Source organism: Leopardus geoffroyi, chromosome A2 (assembly GCF_018350155.1).
Source record: "Leopardus geoffroyi isolate Oge1 chromosome A2, O.geoffroyi_Oge1_pat1.0, whole genome shotgun sequence".
Classification (NCBI taxonomy): domain Eukaryota; kingdom Metazoa; phylum Chordata; class Mammalia; order Carnivora; family Felidae; genus Leopardus; species Leopardus geoffroyi.
This window is the reverse complement of record NC_059331.1, coordinates 126984014-127009074: the sequence shown is the minus strand read 5'-3', so window position 1 is coordinate 127009074 and position 25061 is coordinate 126984014. Positions and strand designations below refer to the sequence as shown.

The 25061-nt window shown below is 39.1% G+C and overlaps 1 protein-coding gene across 5 annotated transcripts in view; it reads left to right on the top strand.

Annotated features, from left to right (window-relative positions):
* KIAA0895 (KIAA0895 ortholog) overlaps positions 1–18644 on the top strand; it is a 75671-nt gene extending 57027 nt beyond the window's left edge. For 4 of the 5 annotated variants that reach the window (XM_045495318.1, XM_045495313.1, XM_045495315.1 and 1 more), the window contains 2 exons: positions 13033–13130; positions 16113–18644. In XM_045495318.1, the coding sequence (XP_045351274.1) occupies positions 13033–13130; positions 16113–16274 (260 nt within the window). In that variant the 3' untranslated portion in view covers positions 16275–18644. The remainder of the gene's footprint in view (positions 1–13032; positions 13131–16112) is intronic. The other variant, XM_045495314.1, reaches the window with a different exon arrangement.
* Positions 18645–25061: the final 6417 nt, after the last annotated feature.

The window sequence follows — 25061 nt, the reverse complement described above, 5'->3', positions numbered from 1 at the left end:
CTTCAAAGTGACTGCTCCATTTTACATTCCCACCAGCAGTATATGGGGGTTCTTATTTTTTTCTTTTTTTTTTTGATTTCAGGAATATAATTTAGTGACTCATCACTTATGTATAACACCCAGTGTTCATCCCAACAAGTGTCCTCCTTAATGCCCCTCACACCTTTAGCCCATCACCCCCACCCAGCACCCTTCAAGCAGCCCTCAGTTTGTTCTTTGTATTTAAGTCTCTTATGGTTTGTCTCCCTGTTTGTATATTATTTTTGCTTCCCTTCTCTTATGTTCATCTATTTTGTATCTTAAATTCTGCATATGGGTGAAGCCACATGCTCTTTGTCTTTCTCTGATTTCACTTACCATAATATACTCTAGTTTTACCCACATTGTTGCAAATGGCAAGATTTCATTCTTTTCGATCACCAAGTAATATTCTGTTATATATGTGTGTATGGGTATGTATATATATACATATATGTGTATATATGTGTTACACATGTGTATATATAATACATATATGTACCATACACACACACACACACACACCACATCTTTTCCATTCATCAGTCGATGGACATTTAGGGTCTTTCCATACTTGGGCTATTGTTGATAGTGCTGCTATAAACATTGGGGTGCATGTGTCCCTTCAAAACAGCACTTCTGTATCCTTTGGATAAATCCTTGGTCATAGGATAGTTCCATTTTTAACTTTTTGAGGAACCTCCATGCTGTTTTCCAAAGTGGCTGCACCAGTTTGCATTTCCACCAGCATTGCAATAGGGTTCCTCTTTCTCCACATCCTTGCCAACATCTCTTGTTGCCTGAGTTGTTAATTTAAGCCATTTTGACACATGTGAAGTGGTATCTCATTGTGGTTTTCATTTGCCTTGCCTCCAGAGACATGTCAAGTAAGAAGTTGCTGCAGCTAAGGTCAAAGAGGTTGTTGCCTGCTTTCTCCTCTAGGACTTTAATGGCTTCCTGTCTTACATTTAGGTCTTTCGTCCCTTTAGTTTATTTTTATGTATGGTGTAAGAAAGTGGTCCAGGTTCATTCTTCATGTCACTGTCCAGTTTTCCCAACACCATTTGCTGAAGAGACTTTTTTTCCATTGGATATTCTTTCCTGCTTTGTCAAAGATGTTGGCCATACGTTTGTAGGTCCATTTCTGGGTTCTTCGTTCTGTTCCATTGATCTGTAGGTCTGTTTTTGTGACAGTACCATACTTTCCTGATGATTAAAGCTTTGTAATACATCTTGAAGTCCAAAATTGTGATGCCTCCATCTTTGGTTTTCTTTTTTAGGATTGCTTTGGATATTCATGTTCTTTTCTGGTTCCATACAAATTTTAGGATTGTTTGTTCTAGCTCTGTGAAGTATGCTGGTGTTATTTTGATAGGGATTGCATTCAATATGTAGGTTGCTTTGGGTACTTTCGACATTTGAACAATATTTGTTCTTCCAATCCATGAGCCTGGAATATTTTTCCATTTTTTTGTGTTTTTCAATTTCTTTCCTAAGCTTTCTGTAGTTTTCAGTGTATAGATTTTTCACTGCTTTAGTTAGGTTTATTCCTAGGTATTTTATGGTTTTTGGTTCAATTGTAAATGGGATTGATTCCTTGATTTCTCTTTCTGCTGCTTCACTATTGGTGCATAGAAATGCAGCCAATTTCTGAGCATAGATTTTATATCCTTCAACTTCGCCGAATTCATGGATCAGTTCTAGCAGTTTTTTGGCAGAGCCTTTTGAGTTTTCTACGGAGAGTATCATGTCATCTGCAGAGTAGAAGTTTGACTTCCTCCTTGCCAATTTGGATGCCTTTTATTTCTTTGTGCTGATTGCTGAGGCTAAGGCTTCCAACACTATGTTGAATAACAGTGGTGAGAGTGGACATCCCTGTCTTGTTCCTGACCTTAGAGGGAAAGCTCTCAGGTTTTCCCCATTGAGGATGTTGTTAGCAGTGGGTCTTTCATATATGGCTTTCATGATCTTGAGATATGATCCTTCTATCCCTGCTTTCTTGAGGGTTTTTATCAAGAATGCATGCTGTATTTTGTCAAGTGCATTTTCTGCATCTATTGAGAGGATCATATGGTTCTTATCCTTTCTTTTATTTACATGGTGTATCACGTTAATTGGTTTGTGGATATTGAACCAGCCCTGCATCCCAGGAATAAGCCCCACCTGATCGTGGTGAATAATTCTTTCAATGTAGTATTGGATCTGGTTTTCCCATATCTTGTTGACAATTTTTGCATCCATGTTCATCAGGGTCTGTAGTTCTCCTTTTTAGTGGGTCTTTGTCTGGTTTTGGAATCAAGGTAATGCTAGCTTCATAGAATGAGTTTGGAAGTTTTCTATCCATTTCTATTTTTTGGAACAGCTTCAAAAGAATAGGTGTTAACTCTTCTTTATTTTATTTTTTAATTTTTTTAATGTTTTATTTATTATTGAGAGACAGAAACAGAGCATGAGCATGGGAGGGGCAGAGAGAAGAGGCAGCAGGCTCTGTGGTTTTCATTTGCCTGGAGCAGTCTCCAGTCTCTGAGCTGTCAGCACAGAGCCCAATGCAGGGCTCAAACCCACAAATCACAAGATCATGACCTGAGCTGAAGTTGGACGGTTAACTGACTGAGCCACCCAGGCCCCCCAACTCTTCTTTAAATGTTTGGTAGAGGGGCGCCTGGGTGGCGCAGTCGGTTAAGCGTCCGACTTCAGCCAGGTCACGATCTCGCGATCCGGGAGTTCGAGCCCCGTGTCAGGCTCTGGGCTGATGGCTCAGAGCCTGGAGCCTGTTTCCGATTCTGTGTCTCCCTCTCTCTCTGCCCCTCTCCCGTTCATGCTCTGTCTCTCTCTGTCCCAAAAATAAATAAACGTTGAAAAAAAAAAATTAAAAAAAAAAAATGTTTGGTAGAATTCCCCTGGAAAGCCATCTGCCCCTGGACTCCTGTTTTTTGGGAGATTTTTTATTACTAATTCAATGTCTTTATTGGTTATGGGTCTGTTCAAATTTTCTATTTCTTCTTGTGTCAGTTTTGGTAGTTTGTATGTTTCTAGGAATTTGTCCATTTCTTCCAGATTGCCCATATTGTTGGCATATAATTGATTATATTCTCTTATCATTGTTTGTATTTCTGCAGTTTTGGTTGTGCTCTCTCTTTCATTTGTGATTTCATTTATTTGGGTCCTTTGCTTTTTCTTTTGATCACTCTGGCTAAGGGGTTTATCAATTTTGTTAATTCTTTCAAAGAACCTTTCACTGCTCTGTTCAACTGTTTTTTTTTTTTTTAATTTTGATATCATTGATTTATGCTCTAATGTTTTATTATTTCCCTTCTTCTGCTGGTTTTGGGATTTATTTGCTGTTATTTTTCCAGCTCTTTTAGGTGTAAGGTTAGATTGTGTATTTGAGACCTTTGTTCCTTTTATGACCGCCTTTGCTGCATCCCAGAGGTTTTGGGCTATTGTGTTTTCATTTTCATTGGCTTCCATGTACTTTTTAATTTCCTTTTTAATTTCTTGGTTAGGTGTGCCTGGTTGGCTCAATTGGTTAAATTTTCGATTCTTGATTTCGGCTCAGGTCATGGTCTCACAGTTTATGAGTTCAAGCCCCATGTTCGGCTCTGTGCTGGCAGCGTGGAGCCTCCTGGAGATCCTCTCTCTCTCTCTCTCTCTCTCTCTCTCTCTCTCTCTCCCCTGTGCACTCAAAAGAAACTTCAAAAAAATTTCTTGGTTAACCCATTCATTCTTTAGTAGGATATTTGTTAATCTCCAAGTATTCATTTTCTTTCCAAGTTTTTTCTTGTGGTTGATTTCACGTTTCATAGCGTTGTGGTTTGAAAATATGCAAGGTATGATCCTGATCTTTTTGTACTTGTTGAGGGCTGATTTGTGTCGCAGTATGTGATCTGTTCCAGAGAATGTTCCATGCGTACTCGAGAAGAATGTGTATGCTTTACGATGAAATGTTCTGAATGTATCTGTTAAGTCCATTTGGTCCAGTGTGTCATTCAAAGCCATTGTCTCCTTGTTCATTTTCTGCTTAGATGATCTGTCCATTGTTGTAAGTGGGGTGTTGAAGTCCCCTACTATTAAGGTATTATTATCAATGAGTTTCTTTATGTTTGTGTTTAATTGATTTATATATTTGATTTTTCCCATGTAGGGGGCCTAAATATTTACAACATTTACAATATTTTACAATCTTCTTGGTGGATAAACCCCTTAATTATGTTATGTTGCCATTCTTCACCTCTTGTTAAAATCTTTATTTTAAAATCTCATTTGTGGGATATAAGTATGACTACTCTAGTTTCTTTGATGACTATTGGCATGATAGATGGTTCTCCATCTCCTTACTTTCAATTGCAGGTGTTTTTAGGTCTAAAAATGGGACTCTTGTAAGCAGCATATAGATGAGTCTTGTTTTCTTATCAATTCTGATACCCTGTGTCTTTTGATTGTAGCATTTAGTTCATTGACATTTAGAGTGAGTACTGAAAGATATGAATTGTGTTACCTGTAGAGTTGGAGTTTCTGGTGATGTGCTCTGGCTCTTTCTAGTCTTTGTTGCTTTTGGTCTTTTTTGTTTTGTTTTCATCTTTTCCCCAAAGAGTCCCACTTAAAATTTCTTGCAGAACTGGTTTAGTGGTCAGGAACTCTTTTAGTTTTTGCCTGGAAAACTCTTTATCTCTCCTTCTATTTTGAGTGACAGTCTTGCTGGATAAAGAATTCTTGGCTGCATATTTTTCCAATTCAGCACGTTGAATATATCCTGCCACTCCTTTCTGGCCTGCCAAGTTTCTGTGGATAGGTCTGCAGCAAACCTAATCTATCTTCCCTTATAGGTTAAGGACTTTTTTCTTCCTTGCTCTTTCAGAATTCTTTCCTTGTCTGTGTATTTTATGAATTTGACTATGATATGTCTTGGTGATGGTCAGTTTTTGTTGAATCTAATGAGAGTTCTCTGTGCTTCTTAGATTTTGATGTCTGTGTCCTTCCCCAGATAAGTTTTCAGCTGTAACTTGCTCACATAACCCTTCTGCCTCTCTTTCTCTCTGTTCTCTTCTGGGACTTGTAGGATTCAGTTGTTATTCCTCTATAATAAGTCACTGAGTTTTCTAAGTCTTGTATTGTGCTCTTTTGCCTTTGTTTCCGTCTTTTTTTCTGCTTCATTCTCCATAATTTTTTCTATATCACTGATTTTGCTGCTCTGCTTCATCTGTCCTTGCCATCATGGCATCCATTCGAGATTACACCTTGGTTATAGCATTTTTAATTTGTCCTGACTAGATTTTATATCTTTTATCTCCACAGAAAGGGATTCTGTGCTTTTTTTCAACATATTCTTATTATCATGGTTCTAAATTCTAGTTCATCCTGCTTCTTTCTGTGTTGTTTAAGCCCCTGGCTGTCATTTCTTCCTGTTCTTTCTTTTGGGATGAATTCCTTCATTTTTCATTTTGGAGGAAGAAAAAATTAATAAAATAAAAAATTTAAATTAAAAAATTTTTTAAAAATTAAAAAAAATAAATGAAGCTAGATCCTAGGTGTGTTTTGGTCTGCTTGTTGAAAGAAGCTTTATGGAATAGAGAAAAAAGGGGAAGAAAAGGGGGAAAAGAAAAATTTTTTAAAAATTGACATAACAAAATCGAATAGAACAAAAAAATCTAAAAAATTAAAAATAAATTTTTCTGTATTCATGGAAAAGAAAGAAAACAAAATTTAAACAGATAAATGAACCAGCAAACAGAATGAAACCCAAATGAAGTTACATCCAGTTTCCCATAGAACTCAAACTGTGAAGTGCTCTGTAGTTGGTACACTAAGCAGGTGGGGTGACTTGTGCTGGTCGTCTAGGGGATGTGTTTAGAAGGCGCTGTTGGGCAGGGCTTGGTGTAACGGCTCTGTTCTCCACTAGGTGGCACTGCTTAGCTTACTGGGGTGGATCAGTGTGGTGTGCATGCACATGTGCAGGAGAGTTGGAAATGGCTTCATCCAGCTCCCTAATCTGTGGCACAGGAACTTTGCATTCTCACTGACCTGTGATCGAGCACGGGTCTCAGGACTCCTTCCCCTCCCCGCCTCTACCCTGCTCGTGTCCAGGCTGTCTACCCATCAGGTGGCACCTCCCTCCAGAGTTTTATCTCCGATGGGGTTGTGTTTCAAAATCCCACACTTCAGAGACCCCTGTGGCTTGGACCCATTCCAACTCTTCAGGGGAGAGTCTCACTGAGCAATGGCGAACGGCCAGCTTGCTCCAGAAAATGTTCATGCCATCACGCAGCAGCAGAGGTTCAGAGATTGTGGCAAATCACAACACACAGCGAGCACCAGGTTTCACCACACTCCAGTGTCTTTGTCCCAATACCAGCAAACGTAGCTGCTCTCCAGGGTCCGCTGGGACCTTTCCCTGTGGGGAGGCTTTATGACCTCTACCAAATGCACTCCAAGCAGAGGAAGCACTTCTCCCTGTGTGGCACATGGACCCCTGGACCACTCTGCCTGCTCCTGGGGATTCACCCTGCTTTCTCACCAGAGTGCCACCAGGCACTGAGCTCTGGAATGTCAGACTCTGTGCTCCACTGTTTATAGAATCCCAGTAGTATTGAGACTCTCTCCTTTATTCCTGTCAGTGGTTTTGGGAAACAGATTTCTTGTTCAGTCCCCTGCAAGTGTTTTCACTCTTTCTCTCCAGGGGAGTGTTTTCCCTGCACTCTCCCAATGACTGCACTCTTCTCCTCTGTCTGTGCCAAAACAGCTCCCTACCTGCTGTGGCTTTTCACTCCCCCAGTTCTCCTCTCCACACTGTGTACCTGCCAGTTTCTGGGCTCAAGTTATGCAAATTCTCTCTGCTCAGTCCTAGGTGTGCAAAATGGTTTGCTGCTGATCTAGCTGCATTTCAGGGACAAGAGAAGCTGAGGGAGGGTCTCCATGCTGCTCTGCCATCCTTTGGTTTTTATTTTTCCATATCCTTACCAACACTTACTGTTTTCATTTTAAAAATTATTATTATAATCATCCTAGTGGGTATCTCATTGTGGTTTTTTGTTTAGTTTTTTAAATGTTTTATTTTTTTAAATTCCAGTGTCATTAGTATAGTGTTATATTAGTTTCAGGTTTACAATATTGTGATTCAGCAATTCTATATTTATTCAGTGCTTATCACAATAAGTGTACTCTTAATTCCTTTCACCTGTTTCACTCATCTCCCACCCACCTCCCCTCTGGTAACCATGAGTTTATTCTCTATATTTAAGAGTGGTTCTTTTGGTTTCTTTTTTTCTTTGTTTTGTGCTCCCTTGCCTCAGGAGACAGATCTAGACAAATGTTGCCAGTGTCCAGTTATTCCCTGTGCTCTTTTCTAGGATTTTTAGTTTCGGGTCTCACATTTAGGTTCCTTAAATCATTTTCAGTTTATTTTTGTGTATGGTGTAAGAAAGTGGTCCAATTTTCCCAACACCATTTGTTGAAGAAAGTTTTTCCCATTGAATATTTTTGCCTCCTTTGCTGAAGATTAATTGACCATATAATCATTGGTTTATTTCTGTGTTCTCTATTCTTTTCCATTGATGTATGTATCTATTTTGCATCAGTACCATACTGCTTTGATTACTAGAGCTTGGTAATGTATCTGGAAATCAGGATTGTGATAACCTCCCGTATTGTTCTTTTTCCCAGATTACTTTGGCTATTTATGGTCTTTTGTGGTTACATACAAATTTTAGGATTAATTGCTCTAGTTCTTTGAAAAATGCTATTGGTGTTTTGATAGGGATTGCATTAAATTTGGAAATTTCTGCATAGTATGGTCATTTTAGCAATATTGTACAAATCCATCAGCATGGAGTATCTTTCCATTTGTGTCACCTTCAGTTTCTTTCATCAGTGTTTTATAGTTTTCAGAGTACAGGTCTTTCATCTCCATGGTTAAGTTTACTCCTAGGTATTTTATTTTTGGTGCAATTGTAAATGGGATTGTTTTCTTAATTTCTCTATATGCTCAATAGCAGGGTATAGGAATGCAGTGGATTTCAGTATAATGATTTTGTGTTGTGCAACCTTACTGAATTCATTTATCAGTTCTAGGAATTTTTGCTGGAGTCTCTTCATTAAGTTATTCATTAGTAAACCATACTAAAAGCATTAAATCTATACTCCTCTCCCCACCACATTTTAGGTATATGGTGTCATAATTTACTTCCTTTTATTTTGTGAATCCCTTGACTGATTTTTATACATGTGCTCTATTTTATTACTTTTGTGGTTCCTACTTTCCTTATTCCTGCTTATGGTCTTTCCTTTCCACTCAGTGAAATGCCTTTAGCATTTCTTGTAAGGCTGGTTTAGTGGTGATGAATTCCTTTAACTTTTGTTTGGGAAATTCTCTCTCTCCTTCTATTCTGAATGATAGCTTTGTGGGATAGAGTATTCTTGGTTGCAGGTTTTCTTTCAGCATTTCAAATATATCATGCCACTCCCTTCTGGCCTGCAAAGTTTCTGCTGAACAGCTAATAGTCTTAATTGGGTTTCTCTTGTGTGTAACTGTTTTCTTTTCCCTTGCTGCTTTTAAAAAAAAAAAAAATTTAATGTCTATTTATGTTTTGGAGAAAGAGTGCAAGTGGGGCAGAGACAGAGAGGGAGGGAGACACAGAATCCGAAGCACTCTCCAGGCTCTGAGCTGTCAGCACAGAGCCTGACATGGGGTTCAAACTCAAACTGCAAGATCATGACCTGAGCTGAAGTTGGACGCTCAACCAACTGAGCTATCCAGGCACCCCCTTTCCCTTGCTGCCTTAAAATTCTCTCTTAATCTCTGCTTCTTGCCATTTTAATTACTATATATTCTAACAAAACAAAAAAATCAAATAAAGGAAGCTAGATCCTAGGTGTGTTCCAGTCTACTTGCTCAGAGAAGCTTGATAGAAAAGAGAAAAAAACATTTAAAATTTAAAAAAAAATAGAATAAAAAAATTGTTTAAATTTAAAATTTTGCTCTTTCTGTATCCAAGAAAGAGAAAGAAAAGAAAAACAACATACAAAAACAGAAGCAAAGAAAACAACCAAACCAACAAACAGCATGAGACCCAAATGAAGTTATATCCAGTTTCCCCTAGAATTGAAACTGCAGCATACTATAGTCTGTAGACTAAGCAGTTGGAAGGGATTTGTGCTGGTCTTAGGGGGGATGTGCTTGGAGGGCACAGGTAGGCAGGGTGTGGTGTAACAGCTCTGTTCTCCACTTGGTGGCTCTGCTTAGCTCAGTGGGGTCGGTCTCTTTATGTACCTGCTAGAGGTGAAAATAGCTTCACCCAGCTCTCTAATCTCTGGCACGGAATTTTGTGCCCTCACAAACATGTGATCAAACACCCCTCCTTTTTCTTAGCCTTCCATCCACTCCCCACCTTACCTTCTGTTCAAGCTGTCTGCCTACAAGGTGGTGCCTCCCTCCAGAGTTTTATCTCAGATGGGGCTGTGTTTCAAAACCCCACCCTTCAGAGACCCCTGCGGTTTAGACCTGCACTGATTCTCTGGGGGAAGATCTTGCTGAACAATGGCTGGGTGCTGGCTTGTCCCAGAAAATGTCTGCCTGCTCCCAAAGCAGCAGAGGCTCAGAGTTTATGGTAAATCACAACACAGCTGGCACCAGGTTTTCCTGCACTCTAGTGTCTTTGGTCCAATTTCAGCAAAAGTGGCAGCTCTCTGAGGTCTGGTGGGACTTTTGCCCACTGGGAGACCTCTACCAAATGGATTCCTAGCAGGGGAATCTTTTCTCCCTGTATGGCACACGGGGACCTTTCAGAGTACTGCTCCTGGGGATTTGTCCCACTTCCTCACCAGAGCACTGCCAGGTGCACCGAAACTTCAGACTGCGCTCCACAGTTTATAGAATCCTGGCGATATTGGAACCCTCTCCTTTTACTCTGTAATAGTTTTGGGGAACAGATTTCTTGCCCAGTTCCCTGTGTTTTCACTCTTTTTCTTTCTCTCTAGTTGCTTTGGGGGGGGAGTGCTTTTCTTACATGATCCCGATCCGCTGCATTCTCCCCCCCCCCCCCCCGCCGTCCTCTCTCCGCAAAAATGGCTCCCTGTCCTCCATGGCTCCGTGACTTTTCTGTCCCCCAATTCACCTTTCCACACCATGTACCTGCCAAGTTCTCTGGCTCAAATTATGCAGATTGTTGCGTTAATCCTCAGATTGGTTCCCTTGGTGTTCAAAAATAGTTTGGTGCTGATCTAGCTGTGTTTCAGGAAGGTGACAAGCTCAGAGTCTCCATACTACTCCACCATCTTAACTCCATCTTAATTGCTATATATCTTGGTGTGGATCTCCTTGGGTTGATTTTATCGGGAGCCATTTGTGCCTCCTGATGTGGATTTCTTTTACCTTCCCCAGATTAGGGAAGTTTTTAGCTATTATTTTTTCAGATGAATTTTCTTCCCTCTTTTTTCTCTCTCTCCTCCTTCTGAGGTCCTTAGAATGTTATTATGCATGATGGTGTTGCTGAGTTTCCTTAATCTATTTTCATTTTTTATTGTTTTTCCTGTTCAGCTTCTTGATTTCCATTACTCTGTCCTCCAGGTTGCTGATCCATTCTTCTGCTTCCTCTACTCTACTATCTATTCCCACTAGTGTATTTTTAATATCAGTTATTGAGTTCTTGATCTGGGATTGGTTCTTTATGTTTTCCATCTTTTTGTCGAGGGTCTTAACTGAAATCTTCCACTCTTTTCTCAAGCCCATGAGGCCATTACTTTAAATTCTCTGTCAGGCATATTGCATAAACCGTTTCATTTAGCTCTTTTGCAGGGATATTGTCTTATTCTTTCATTTGGGAGATATTCCTCTGTCTCCTCATTTTTTCTAACTCTCCTGGATGTGTTTCTTTGTGTTAGTAAAGTCAGCTACCTTTCCTGCTCTTGAGAGTAGTGGCCTTATGAAGAAGAGGTTTTGTAGTGCTGTGTGGTTGGGGTGGGCATATGGTGCCTGCAAGATCCACAGTGGTCTGCTGTTGGAGGGGACCTGCAGCCATCTGGGAAAACTCCTGTGGAGGCCAGGATGGAGGGGTGGATCCGCAGGAGAATACAGCTTTGCAAGCTGGGCGAGGGTCTGCTCTCTGAGGGGACCTGTAGCTCTTTTGGAGAACTGCTGAGGATGGGCTGGAGGCGGCAGGGTGCACTGTCAGCAAGCCAGGTGGAGAGTATTTGTTCTGGTTCCTGCATGTGTCCATGTATCTAGGCTGTGGTTGGGAGAGGGATGGCACCCATCAGCTCTTTTGTTCTTGGAGAAGTCTTCTAAAGATTCTTGTCCCTCCAGCACACATGCTGAGATTATTAAATAAGTCTCCTTCCCATACACCCCAGTGCTGCTTCTATGCTGCACCTCAGTGGGGTTGTTTGGTATGCTTTCTCTTTAAGGTTAGGGACTCAGTTTCCTATTGCTCTCCAGGTCTCCCATGCCAGAGCTTCGTGATTTTTAAAGTTCCAGGTATTAAGCCCCACTGACTGTAAGAACCCATGAAGCTAAGCCCCTCTGGCTTTCAAAGCCAAATGTTAAGGGATTTGTCTTTGTAGTGCAGGTCCCCTATGTGTAGGGTGCCAGGTGTGGGATCTGCTCCTCTCCCTTCACTATGTTTTACAATGATCCTCTCTCCTTCCTGCGTGGTTACGGTGTTCCTCTCTCCTGAAGACAATCTATCTCTGCCCTTTCTACCCTCTTCAATGTGGCCTCTCTACATTTAGCTGTGGAGAGTGTGTTCTTCCAGTCTTCAGGTTGTTTTTTTGAGTTATTTACACTAATGTGGGTGTTAATAATCATCTCCATCTTGGGACAAGGTGAGCTTAGGATCCTCCTACTCTGCCACCTTCCTTGGAAGTCCTACCACACTGGGGTTTTGATTTGCATTTCCCTGATGATTAATGATGTTGAGCATCTTTTCATGTGCTTTCATGGTCCTTTGCATATTTCCTGTGGATAATTGTCTATTTAGACCCTTAGTCCATTTTTTTATTGGGTTACTTTTATTGAGTTTAAGAGTTTTTTATATGTTCTAATTACAAATCTCTTGTCAGGTACAGGATTTACAAATATTTTCTCCCACTCTGTGGAGGAAAAATAGCTATAAGGAAAGTGTTCCTTATAGCCATTTTTTAAAATCTAGATCCAGTCAGGGCTCATGCATTATGTATCTCAAATAAGAGTTTTGTTCCTACTGAAAAGTAGGACCAGCTTATGAGATAGGAGCCTAGTTTACAAAGTGTCCCACTTTTTGTCCATAATTCCTATGCTTTTAGCATACCTAAAAAAAGTAATACTTTCTTAATGTAGGACTTAATGGAGGATAGAATTTTAGTCCGTTTAATAGAGCAAAGTTTTAGAAAATTTACATAAGTTATGTCACGGGAGAAAAATTTTCTTTGTGAGTGGAACACTCTTAACTAGTCTCCGTTCCCGTGGGCTGTTCCTACTTTCCATGTCTTCATATTTTGTTCTGCTTTTAAGTGTCCATGTTAAAATCCAGTTCTAATTCTTATTTTCATATGGAGGAATAGTATCAACATTACCTATAACTTTTTAGTGGTGTAAGGAGTAGCATTTTTAAAAACCAGGGGTTTCTGAGATCCCATGTCTTCACATTGCCTTTGAGATTCACTGCTTTGTAGCCATCCTTCCCCTTGCCTCAAGTGCCTCTGTGTACATGGGAGTTAGGGTTATGACCAAATAGTGGGAGTGTGGGTGACTTATTTATGAGTCCTATATTTTTAACTACCTATGTTTCTTTATAACTGGAAAAAATGCTGCTTTAATTATGGGAGTGGGGATCTGGAGAGAAAAAATTCTTAAAGGGAAGCTGCCACTCGGCACATTATCCTGGTGCTTCCCAAGACCCTCTATTTTATGTTATGAAGACAGTTAATTTGCCGTGTATATTTTCACTCAGGGCTGATTCCTACAGTAAAGGGAATGGGTTAGTATCTAATTACCTAGTAATTTTACTAAACGTCAGAAAATAAATGCTATTGTGGTTCCTCCAGGGTGCTTCAGTAAAGACCAGGTCTACTTGGATGGCATCCTGCAGATCCTCCGGTACAGAGAGACCATTGACTTTCATCTACTGACTGCTCTGGGGAAGGTGAGTGAAACCAATGGCAAAACCATTGGTTGGTGTGAAACCAACACCCGGGGTCATTATTTCCTTCAGCTCAATTTAATGATTCAATAAGATTCAGGTTCAAATTGTTTTTATACTTTGTGTTGGAGTAAGTTTCCTTCTTGTGATAACTGGAGGGAAGAAGTATGGTTGTTAGAAAACCAAGTTTCAGAATTTCTTCGTGGACAATAAGAGGTAAATGAAGGGAAAAATAAATTTGGCAATGTATTTTTAATGTACATCTTCTAAAGCATTTTAAAGTGAGCTGCAAATATAACACTTTCCCCTTTATCTCCCAAATATTGTGACACGACCATGTGATTTTTTCAAAGAAATGTATCACTGATTCAATACAATATCTAAAACACAGTCTACTTAATATTTCTCAGATTATCCCAAAAATGTCCTTTGGATCCTGGCTCACAATCAGGATTGGATCCTGCATTTGTTCATAATATTTAGTCTCTTAATCTGTAACAGTTCCTCTTGTGCTGCCCTCTACCAAGTGTTTTTGTTTTTCCTGACATTTTTGAGTCCAGGACCATTTTCTTGGGAATTCCTACAATCTGGATTAATGAATTGTTTTCTTATGGTTAGATTCAGGCTAAACGTTTTTTACCAAGAATACACTACATGCGTGACTTGTATAGTTTATAGTGCATCACGCTAGAAAGCACACATGTGATTTTGTTCCATTATCAGTGATACTTCGTTTGATCACTAGGTAAATTACAATGGAAAGATCTGGAAAGATCAGAAAATAAAGGTATCTTTTTTGTATTAAATAAGTAAATCTGTGGGGTAATACCTGTGAATGTACTGTTCCTTAAATCTTTCAAGGAATGGTTTTAATATCCATTGTTCTTTGCCCAGTTAACTACACTAGTGGTAGCAAAATAGAGATATTTTGATTCTTTTACATTTCATTCTTTTTTGTAGTATTGTTATGGACTTACTCTTTAAAAAAAAAAAAAACTTTGAGAGAGTATGAGTGAGGGAAGGGCAGAAGAGAGGAAGACACAGAATCGCAAACTGGCTCTGCACTGTCAGTGCAGATCCCAAGGTGGGGCTCAATCTTGCAAACCGAGAAATCATGACCTGAGCCAAAATCAAAAGAGTGAGACACTTAACCAACTGAGCCACCCAGGAACCCCCAGACTTACTCTTTTATTCAGCCCTTCCACTGGCTACTCCTTTGTTTTTAGAAACATGTCATCATGTTTGCTGGCTAAGTAAAATGTGCTGGGCTCATTTTAGACTTTTTCTACCCAAATCTCAGCTGAGATATTTTTCTAAGGATACAAATTTAATACACAGGAATCTGTTGCATTTCTACATACTAATAACAAAGCGGAAAGAGAAATTTAGTCCCATTTACAATCGTACCAAAAGGATAAAATATCTAGAAATGAAGATGCCACAAACAAGTGGAAGGATATACTGTGCCCTTGGATCAGAACAATTAATACTGTTAAAATTTCCCTAATAGCCAAAGCAATCTACAGATTCAGCACAATCCCTATCAAAATACCAGTAGCATTTTTCACAGAACTAGAATAATCCTAAAATTTGTACAGAACCACAAACCTCGAATAGCAAAGCCATCTGAATAAAGAAGAACCACACTGAATGTGTAAGAATCCGAGATTTCAAGGAACACTACAAAGCTGTAGTGATCAAAACAGTATGGCGTTAATACAAAAACAGATACGTAAATTAATGGAACAGGATAGCCCAGAAATAAACTCATGCCTTTATCAATTAATCTATGATAGAGGCAAGAATATACAGTGGAGAAAAGACAATTTCCCTCAGTAAATAGTGCTGAGAAAACTGGACTGCTTTCTTACACCATAGACAAAAATAAACTCAAAGTGGATTAAACACCAAAAATTAAAAGCAAACAGACACAGTAATTTTTTGGACATTGACTTTTAGCAACATATTTATGGCTGTGTCTCCTCAGTCAAGAAAGGAAAAATAAATTACTAAACCACACCAATATCAACAACAACACCCATTTTCATTACACTTAGTGGTATAAATACTCAAATAATTTCAATAACTTAAATTTTAAAATGTAATAAAATACAATATGAACATGATTTCTTTATAATCTTTCCACTGAATCAGGAAGAGTGTTGATCAGAAGACAGTAGTTTTTAAAGCCAGCCATGTTTTCGAATTTAAAGTTGTAATGACAGTTTCTAGAACTTAAGCCAATCTTTGGTATTTATGGGTGAAACGTTTTATGTAAGTAAGTGAATAACGTGAAATTTTATAAAATATTTGCTTACAAAAATTCAAAATAAAAGTAAAATAATTCAACATAAAACACTATTTCTGAAATTAAATAGAAAATAGGAATTCAGTATATAATTGTGCTGATTTTCCTAATTCTATAATATGGCATTTATATTCTAGCTATTTCCTGGGTTCTTTTATTTAAATTTAGGACATTTGTTTAGATTTAGAGTTTCTCATACACATGTATTACATTTAGTTGTATAATTTCTAGACAAACTGAGTATAAGTCCAAGATTGAGTGTTGAATCAGTACTAGTGATTTTTTTTTTTTAATTTTTTTTTTTTTCAACGTTTATTTATTTTTGGGACAGAGAGAGACAGAGCATGAACGGGGGAGGGGCAGAGAGAGAGGGAGACACAGAATCGGAAACAGGCTCCAGGCTCTGAGCCATCAGCCCAGAGCCTGATGCGGGGCTCGAACTCACGGACAGTGAGATCGTGACCTGGCTGAAGTCGGACGCTTAACCGACTGCGCCACCCAGGCGCCCAGTACTAGTGATTTTTTAAAACACATTCTTATTTAATATAGTAAAGGAAGTCACTGATTTTTGTTACTTTGCAGGTATTAAAGTAATTTGAAAACCAGTCCATGTAAAGTTTCACTTAAGACTTCGGGAAGAAGTTACTTACGTATAAAAACTATCTTCCTTTTTTCAGGTCTCTTATGAAGATGTGGATCGCTTAAAAGGATTGGCAGTTATTGAAAACATGAGGGTCCCTCATTTCCTGCAGGACCATGGCCGATACATGGAACATTTAGAGAAGATCATGGAAGTGAATGAATTGACGGACAGGGAACTGAAAGATCTTATATATTAATCAGCATTCTTGCAGACATAGTGAAGCTATACCTCTATATTATAGTTAGGTGCAGTTAGCACCAGCATATTTATAAAAGATGAATGTTTACATGAGTTTTCTGAAGAATGATCTGCAGTATTCAGCTGAATTTTTAAAAGGTTAAGTACAAACCTTACACTGTTTCCCTAACATGTTTCTATAGGCTGCAGGGGGAAGTTCCTCCTATTTTCATCTGGATGTCAACAGAGTCCGATGAAAATACTACTGGTGAGTGTTTTTGAAGAATCTTGGTCAAACTGAGTAATAAGCATCTGCCTGAGCACCAAGACCAGCCCTGGCTAGAGACTGAATTCCAGTCTTGTTTTAACTACAAGATTATATTTTACTTGATAAATAATGGTAATTCTTTGAAAAATTAGTTTTGTTATGCTCCCAAAAGCTAGCTGCTTTTTTTTCTTTATTTTACACATTGTTTCACCTGATCAATTTATAGGAACTAAATTAGAGAATTACCTCATTTTATCTAGTTATTCCCTAAACTTTATTTGCTGAAACAAACTTTATCCCTTCCAGATTTTAACGAAGTTTTAGGGTCTTTCCCTCCCCATTCCTGTATATAGATGGTAAGTACAAGTGGTTTGTCTACATAGACTAAAATAGCTGGGGAAGAGAGAGAAGCTACTCACCTTTTTGTTAAATGGAGCGACCAGCAAGACACAAATACACTAATGTAGTTTCTGTAGGAGCTGGATGTTGACTAGGTAGCATCTACCGTAAACTTGACCATGCCCTGAAAAGTGGAATTCCTGGACATTGCCATTTGGTAAACTGGTCTTGTGATATTGTCTGAGTATATTTTATTTCATCAAGCCAATAATGACAGTTTGACTTTGAAAAAGAGAGTTCTGTTTTGCTACATTTCCTCTGCTAAAAGCGTATACCCCTAGCTTTGTATAATTTATTGATTTCAATACATACTTGGGTATATATACTTGGAATCAAATAGTTCTTCAAACAGCTTATTTTAATGATCAGGAAGAACACTGCTGTAAATACCCCATTCAAAATTGCTACTGTAATTTTTACCCAAAGCTATCTGAGAGTTTATCTTTACCTCATTTCAGGCTTAAATATGGTGCTAACACTGGTAGATGTATACTGCAAAGCCTGGTCCACATTCCTGCTAGGAAATTATTTTAGGAAATTTTATGCGGGCTAGGTTATGTGATTTTCTCATTCACATATCTAGAAGGGCTTGCCTCCAAGAAGAATGTTGCAGCAGACAGGATGTATTCTAACTGGCATCTGGTGGTTCTCACAGAGCCACACATGTCACTTTTGGTAAGTAGCAGGCCAGGCCCTTTGGAGCATTAAACGTACCCACACAGTGCCATGATTGCTGGAGTGTGGCCTGCACATTTCTGTGCAGAGCTAGGGGATACACTGTGCCAACACTGACCAGATACTGGAAAACCACTCTTGACCCCTCAAGCATATTTCCTTGTAGCATAGTCCTCCAGTTTCAGCTTTGGTGTAGCATTTTCTAACTTTGTCTTCAAACTTATCAAAGGTGATTGTGAAAACTGTGCATTAACTGGAATTGAAGTATAGACAAATGGCAATATTTTACGTCCTGTGATTTAAGCCCAAATGCTTATAAATTCAACATTTGTAGGCAATAACTGCTAATCATATGTTACAGTTTAAATATAAAGGAAAATCACAACAGCCTTAATACCCTGTTGGTCAAAGGATTATTTATAGTGATTCTAGTCCCTGAATTTTAAAATGGATATTCTGTATCTGAGTTGGAAAAGGAAACACTTTCTTGCCTTACTGCTTCAGTATAAAGACAAAAACCAGTGCTATCCAGACAAAAAAATGACCTTAAATCACATTGATTGTCTTAAGCTATTTTAAAAGTTAGCAATGAACCAAAAATTGTTGCAGATTAGAATACTTAAAGAGCTCTAAACTTTAAAAGTTGGGAATTGAAGATTTAATTAATGTTTTTTCTCTTTCCTGAAATAGCACTAAGGTCAGTTTTGTTCCCTAAAATTGAAGTTTTAATAAATAGAAATTTTATAGCAGCAGTACTTAGGAGAATAGTTGAAGGTTGCATTAATTTTAATAGTTACTTGCTGTAGGCTATTGAGGATTAGAATTTCATCAGTTTTGTCCACTGTAATTCTAACATAATTGTATCAAATACAGTTAGGTTTTCACATCAGATGGGATTCAGAGTGAATTGTTTATATACATAAATCCATAGTCTCCATTTCTTTACATTTTCACCTTTGTAAAAATGTTTAAGATTTGTACTGTTTGTATATATTTGGGCATCTTATGTTTAGCTGTAATAGAAATAAATAGCACTGAAGTTCTCAAATGAAATATGTGAGTATATGTGCATGCAAACCTTAATTATATTTTTGTGGTAATTATTAATGTCCTTTTTTATAAAGTACTACATTTACCACATTCCACCTTTCCCCTAATTAATTCAGCTCATACCCTTATGGAGCTGTTCACAGTCCAGTGAGGAAGAGTGGCACAGAACCACGTTACAGCATGGCCAGTCTCATGCCCAAAAAGTGCTACCAAAAGAACATAAACTGTAATCAATGGGCCTGCTTCTGTGTTTGAGGCACCTAAAGATCACTTGCAAAGTGGTTAGGGTCCACAATATTTCATTACCACTCTGCAACGCTTGTGTTTGGAATCTGAGCAGCTTTAGCCCGGGAGAAGGAGTAGACCACAAGTACAGCTGCTTGGGTCATCAAGGGCCTGGAGGAGATCCCTTGAGACCTCTAGCAAGTGCCCAAAGGAGCCAGTGCTTTACCCTTATGCTTAGTGGTTGTCTTGAATTTACATCTTTCCTTGTGAAAACATTGTCAGCTGGCTTTGACATCCATTTTTCTTCACTGATTCCAGTACCTAAAGGAATTAATTTCTTAAAACTAGTGCTAGGATGTGAAATACTGATGTTTGTTAGCTAGCTATGGAAGAGTTTTAAGAATACATAGAATTTTGAGAGCACAGAGAGCAAGAAGGTGGCCGTCTGCAAGCCAAAGAGAGATACCAGAACAGACCCTTCTCTTATGGCCCTCAGGAGAAACCAAACCTGCCAATACCTTGATCTTGAACTTCTAGCTTTCATAACTGAAAGAAATTGCACTTAGAGGAAGAGGACAAAGCAAAGAGAGAACAGAAATTTGACACTGAGAAGAGACAACTGAATATTCCACTTCTTTCCAGCCATCCAGTTATCCTTTACTGGATAAAGACAACCAACTTCAGAAAATGATGTCAGCAACATGGCTGAATAACACGTCCCTCATTTGTGCCCCTTCCCCAACCTCCCAATAATTTGGCATCCATCCATAGGCAAAAGTGCCTTTGTAGGAGCTTTAGGATCCAGCAACACACACAAGCATCCCAGGAGGAATCTTGCCCACCCATGCATTGGGTAATAAACAGACCAAGGTCCTGGCTTGGACCCAGCAGTGGCCTGTGAACAAGTTTCAACCCCTCTCAGCTGCAGTCTGCAAACCCCTAGGAAACACTAAATCTCAGGCAGTAACCCATGGACCGGAGAGGCTTTGTGTAAGTCAAAGTTACCAGCAGAAAAGTTTCAGCACACCATTGGAGCAAAAAAATATGTTTAGATGCATTGAAGAGGAATAGTTTAGCCTCATCATTTCTCCCCCAAAGTGGAACAACTCCAGGCCAAGCAAGATCTCAGTTTGTGATTTCTCCTGTGGGGGGAAATGAGAATACATAAGTGTCCAGCTTCCCCACCTTTGCAGAATGCTACCAAAGAGGCCCATTTCACTCTCATCCCATTCAGAGTACTGAATCAAGTCTGTGTGACTAGGGCATGGGAAGAAGCTGGAAGGGTAGCAGATATGACTTTTGGAGGCCATTAAAGGGATATACAGTCTACCAACTGCATCACAGTCTCCATTAAGCTGGCTCATGAGCTTCTGGGGATGCATTACCCGTGGATCTCCCTGACTAGCCCATGGGAAACCCCCAGTGCTCCATGCATCTCTCTCTCTCTCTCTCACACACACACACACACACAACCTGTGGCTGGCTCTCTGCACTCCCAACAGCACTGAGAGCATGCTTTGGCAGACAGCTAGTGACGAGGTACAAAAAGTCTGCCCAAATTCGTGGGCCAGAGAGGTAGAGCTTTAGCCCTACCCTTGGGAAAGCAAAAAGACGGTCCACACCAAGGCTTGTCCATTGCAAAATCAAGAGAAGGCATACAAACTTAATGCTACCACAAGAGGGGTGCCTGAGCGACTCACTTGGTTAGGCGTCCTACTTTGCCTCAGGTCATGATCTCACAGTTTGTGGGTTCAAGCCCCACATCAGACTCTGTGATCACAGCTCAGAGCCTGGAGCCTGCTTCAGATTCTGTGTCTCCGCCTCTCCTTACCCTTCCCCTGCTTGCACACACTCTCTCAAAAATAAATTTACAAGATTTCTACCACAGGAGGCAGCAAGAAGCATGGAGCAGTCATATCCATACAGTCTGACAGTCTCAGATTCTCTACCAGAAGTGACCAAAGTTCCCCAAAACAGTCAAGATTGGTGGAGGTGTATTCTTCAAATACAAAGACAATGCAAAATTTAAGGAACATGAGAAATCAAGGAAATAGGACACCACTGAAAGATTATGATAATCCTCTAGTAACTGAACCCAAAGACATGGAGATCTGATTTAACTGATAATTCAAAATATTTAAGGAAGCTCAATGAGATAAAAGAATACACAGACAATTCAACAAAATCAGGAAAACAATACATGAACAAAATGAGCAGTTTAACAAAGAGAAATCCTAAAAAGGATGAAGCATACTCTGGAGTAGAAAAATACAATGAATGAAATGAAAAATAAAATAGCACCAACACCAAAGGCTCAAGCAGGAAAAAGAATCTATGAGTTAGAAGATGGGAACTCTGAAATTATCCAGTCAGGGGGAACAAAGAAAAAAGAATGAAAAAGTGTGATGAAAGCCTATGTGATCTATGGGATACCATCAAAAGAAACAATTTATAAATTATTGGAGTTGAAGGAGGAGAAGAGAGAGAGAAGGGAGCTAAAAGCTTATTTTTTAAAATAATGGCTAAAAACTTCCCAAATGTGGAAAGAAATTTGGATATCCATGTTCATAAAGTTTATGGGTTTCCAAATCCAGAGACCTACTCCAAGACACACTATAATAAAACTACCAAAAGCCAGAGTATTAAAAGCAGCAAGAGTAAAGAAGTTTGTAACTTGGAATCCCATCTTGTCAGATTGCTCAGCAGAATCCTTACAGGCCAGGGAAGAGTGGGATGATGTATTCAAAGTGCTGAAAGAAAAAAGCTGCCAAGAGTCAGCTGCGAAGATAGACAAATAGGAGGACCCTAAGCTCACCTTATCCCACAAACACAACTAGATAACATTAATAACAGTGTGAATAACTGGAAAATGATCCAAAGACTGGCAGAACAAACTCCACAAGTAAAGGCTGGGAAGAGGCCACCCTGAAGAAGGTAGGAAAGGCAACAACACAGTCTGGGAGCAAAACAGACCATGGCCAACCACTATGGAGAGGGAGCTAGTGGCATGAAGGGTGAAAAACCAGACTTTTACGCTGGGGATCCCACAACTGGGGAGAATGAATCTTCATAATATTTCCGTTTGAAAGTAAGAAGGAGTGCATTTCACGAGTTCTTAAAAACAGTGACTTAAAGCCTGGAATTTAGACATTCTGTGGCCTCAGCTCTGGTACAACCCTGAGGGCATCAGGAAGTTGAGTCCCTGCCCTTAAAGAGCTCAAGAAACAGCACGTGCAGATACAGCACAGATCCAGTAGTTTGAAAAATGCTGGGGTCAGACAGAAGGGAGAGTGATTTGCTGATCGCAGAGCGTGGCCAGACAGATGGGTCACGGGGACATTCCTCCAGGAGTCAGGGACAAAGGAGCTGGCAGGTGCCATTTCTCTCTTCCACTCCACAGCATAAACAATGGGCATCTTCAGGAACCAGTGCAGTACCAACACTCCTTACTAATTTTCTTAGTAAGGCATGAAGCCCCATCACTTGTGCTTCAGCAGATCTGCCCTTCCCAGTCGAGCTCATCTTGGTTCCTGAACTGTGGGTCCCCCAGAAGACCCATGCAAACTCTGCCAACACTCTATCTCCAGAACTGTACATTTTGTGGGACCTCAGTTCTTGCAGTGGTGAGTCGAGGTATCATTTCACAAGTAGATCACTGCATTAAAATGTTAAATGTTAAAACATGTGCCACCGAACACTGCCCACAGTAGGCAAAGAGAGCCTCTGCAGTCAACTGGATGGAAGGAAAAAGAAGCCAAGGCTCAACAGCAGAGAACATGCAACATACATAGGAAGCGCCAGGCCCTGGGGAATGGGACATTGCACTGAAGGGCACTGTAGGACCTCTTCTTCTTAAGGCTGTTATCATTAGAGCAAGAGAAGTAGCTGACTTACTAACACAGGAAATCAGACAAAATGAGAAGACTGAGAAACATCTCCCAAATGGAAGAACAGAACCAAACCACAGCAAGAGATCAAAGCAAAATAGATATAAGTAATATGCCTGATAGAGAACTTAATGATCATAAAGACACTCAGTGGACTAGAGAAAAGAGTGGAGGACATCAGTGAGACCCTTAACACAGCGATAAAAACCAGAGATCAAGAACACAATAAATGAAATTAAAAAACACTTGATAGAATAAATAGGCTAGATGAAACAGAGGAACAAATTAACAACCTGGAAGACAGAGTAATGGAAAGTAACCAAGTTGAGCAAAGGAGAGGAAATAAAATTATGCAAATTGATAATAGTCATAGGGAACTCAGTGACTCCACAAACATAAGAATATCTACATTATGGGGATCTCCAAAGAAGAGAGAGATAAGGGGGCAGACACTTTATTTGAAAAAATAATAGCTAAAAATCTCCCAAATCTGGGGAAGGAAATAGATCCAGATATAGAAGCCAAGAAATTTTACCAAAATTCAACCCAGGGTAATTAAAATGGCAAAAAGTGGCAATAAAGGGGAAAAAAATCTAAAGCAGCAAGAGAAAAGACAGTTACTTACAAGAGAAACCCCATAAGGCTATAAGCTGATATTTCAGCAGAAACTTTACAGGCCAGAGGGGAGTGGTATGACATATTCAAAGTGCGGAAATGGGAAAAATTTTTATGCAAGGATACTGTATCCAGGAAGGCTATCATTCAAAATAGAAGCAAAGATAGAGTTTCTCAAACAAAAACTAAAGGAGTTCATGACCACTAAACCAGCCCTACAAGAAATACTAAAGGGGAATTTTTGAGTGGAAAGGAAGACCGTAAGTTAGAGAATATGAAAAGTAAAAAACACAAAGTAAAAATAGGTATTTCTGTAAAAATTAGTCAAGGGATCCCTAAAATAAAAGTATGTAAAAATATGACACCATATACCTAAAACATGAGGTCATGGGGATAGGAGTAAAGAATGAGTTTAAACAAGTGACCATCAACTTCATGTAGACTGTTATATGCATAAGATATTATATATAAACCTAGTGGTAACCACAAATAAAAAATTAGTAATAGATATACAAAGAATAAAGAGAAAGAAATCCAAGCATACCACTAAAGAAAGACAACAAACCATGAAAGAGAGCAAGAAAGGATCAGAGAAAATCTATAGAAACAACCACAGAACAAGTAACAAAACAGCAATAAATATATATGTATCAACAATTAATTAGAATGGAAATGGAGTAAATGCTCAAATCAGACAGGGTGACCTAGTGGATTAAAAAAAAAAAAAAAAAAGACCCATCTATATGCTGTCTACAAGACACTAATTTCAGACCTAAAGACACTTGAAGATTGAAAGTGAGGGATGGAGAAACATTTATCATGCACATAGATGATAAAATAAAGCTAGGGTAACAATACTTATATCGGATAAAATAGACTTTAAAACAAATACAAGAGACAAAGAGGGACACTATAAATAAAGGGGACAATCCAACAAGAGGATACAAACAATTGTAAATATTTATGTATCCAACGTGAGAGCACCCAAATACATGAAACAGTTAATAACATATAAAAGAAGTAATTGATAGTAATACAATAATAGTAGGGGACTTTTAACACTCTATTTATACATCAATGTATAAGAAACAGTGGCTTTGAATGACACACTGGACCAGATGGATTTAACACATATTCAGAACATTCCATTGTAAAAGAGCAGAACACATATTCAAGTGCACAAGGAACATTCTCCAGAATAGATCATATATTAAGCCACAAAATAAATATCAACAAATTTTTTAAAAACTTTGGAAGTTATACCATGCATATTTTCTGACCACAACACTATGAAACTAGAAATTGACTACAAGAAAAAATCTTGAAAGAGCAAAAATTCATGGAGGTTAAGTAACATGCTATTAAATATTGAATAGGTCAACCAAGTAATCAAAGATGATATCAAAGATTACATGAAAACAGAGGGTTAGTTAAGATGGTGGAGGAGTAGGGCAACCCTAAGCTTGCATCCTCCCTTGAACACAGCTAGATAAATATCACTCTGAACACCCAAGAAATTGATTTGAGGATGGAGAGAACAAAGCTGTGCATCTCCAAGCAGAAAAAAATGACCACCCTGTGGAAGGTAGGAACTGTTGGAGAGTTGATTTTGGGGAGAAAAGAGCCATGGGCTTTGCATAGGGGAAGGATCCCTGACCACTGAAAGGGGAAAGAGAAAGTGAAAAAA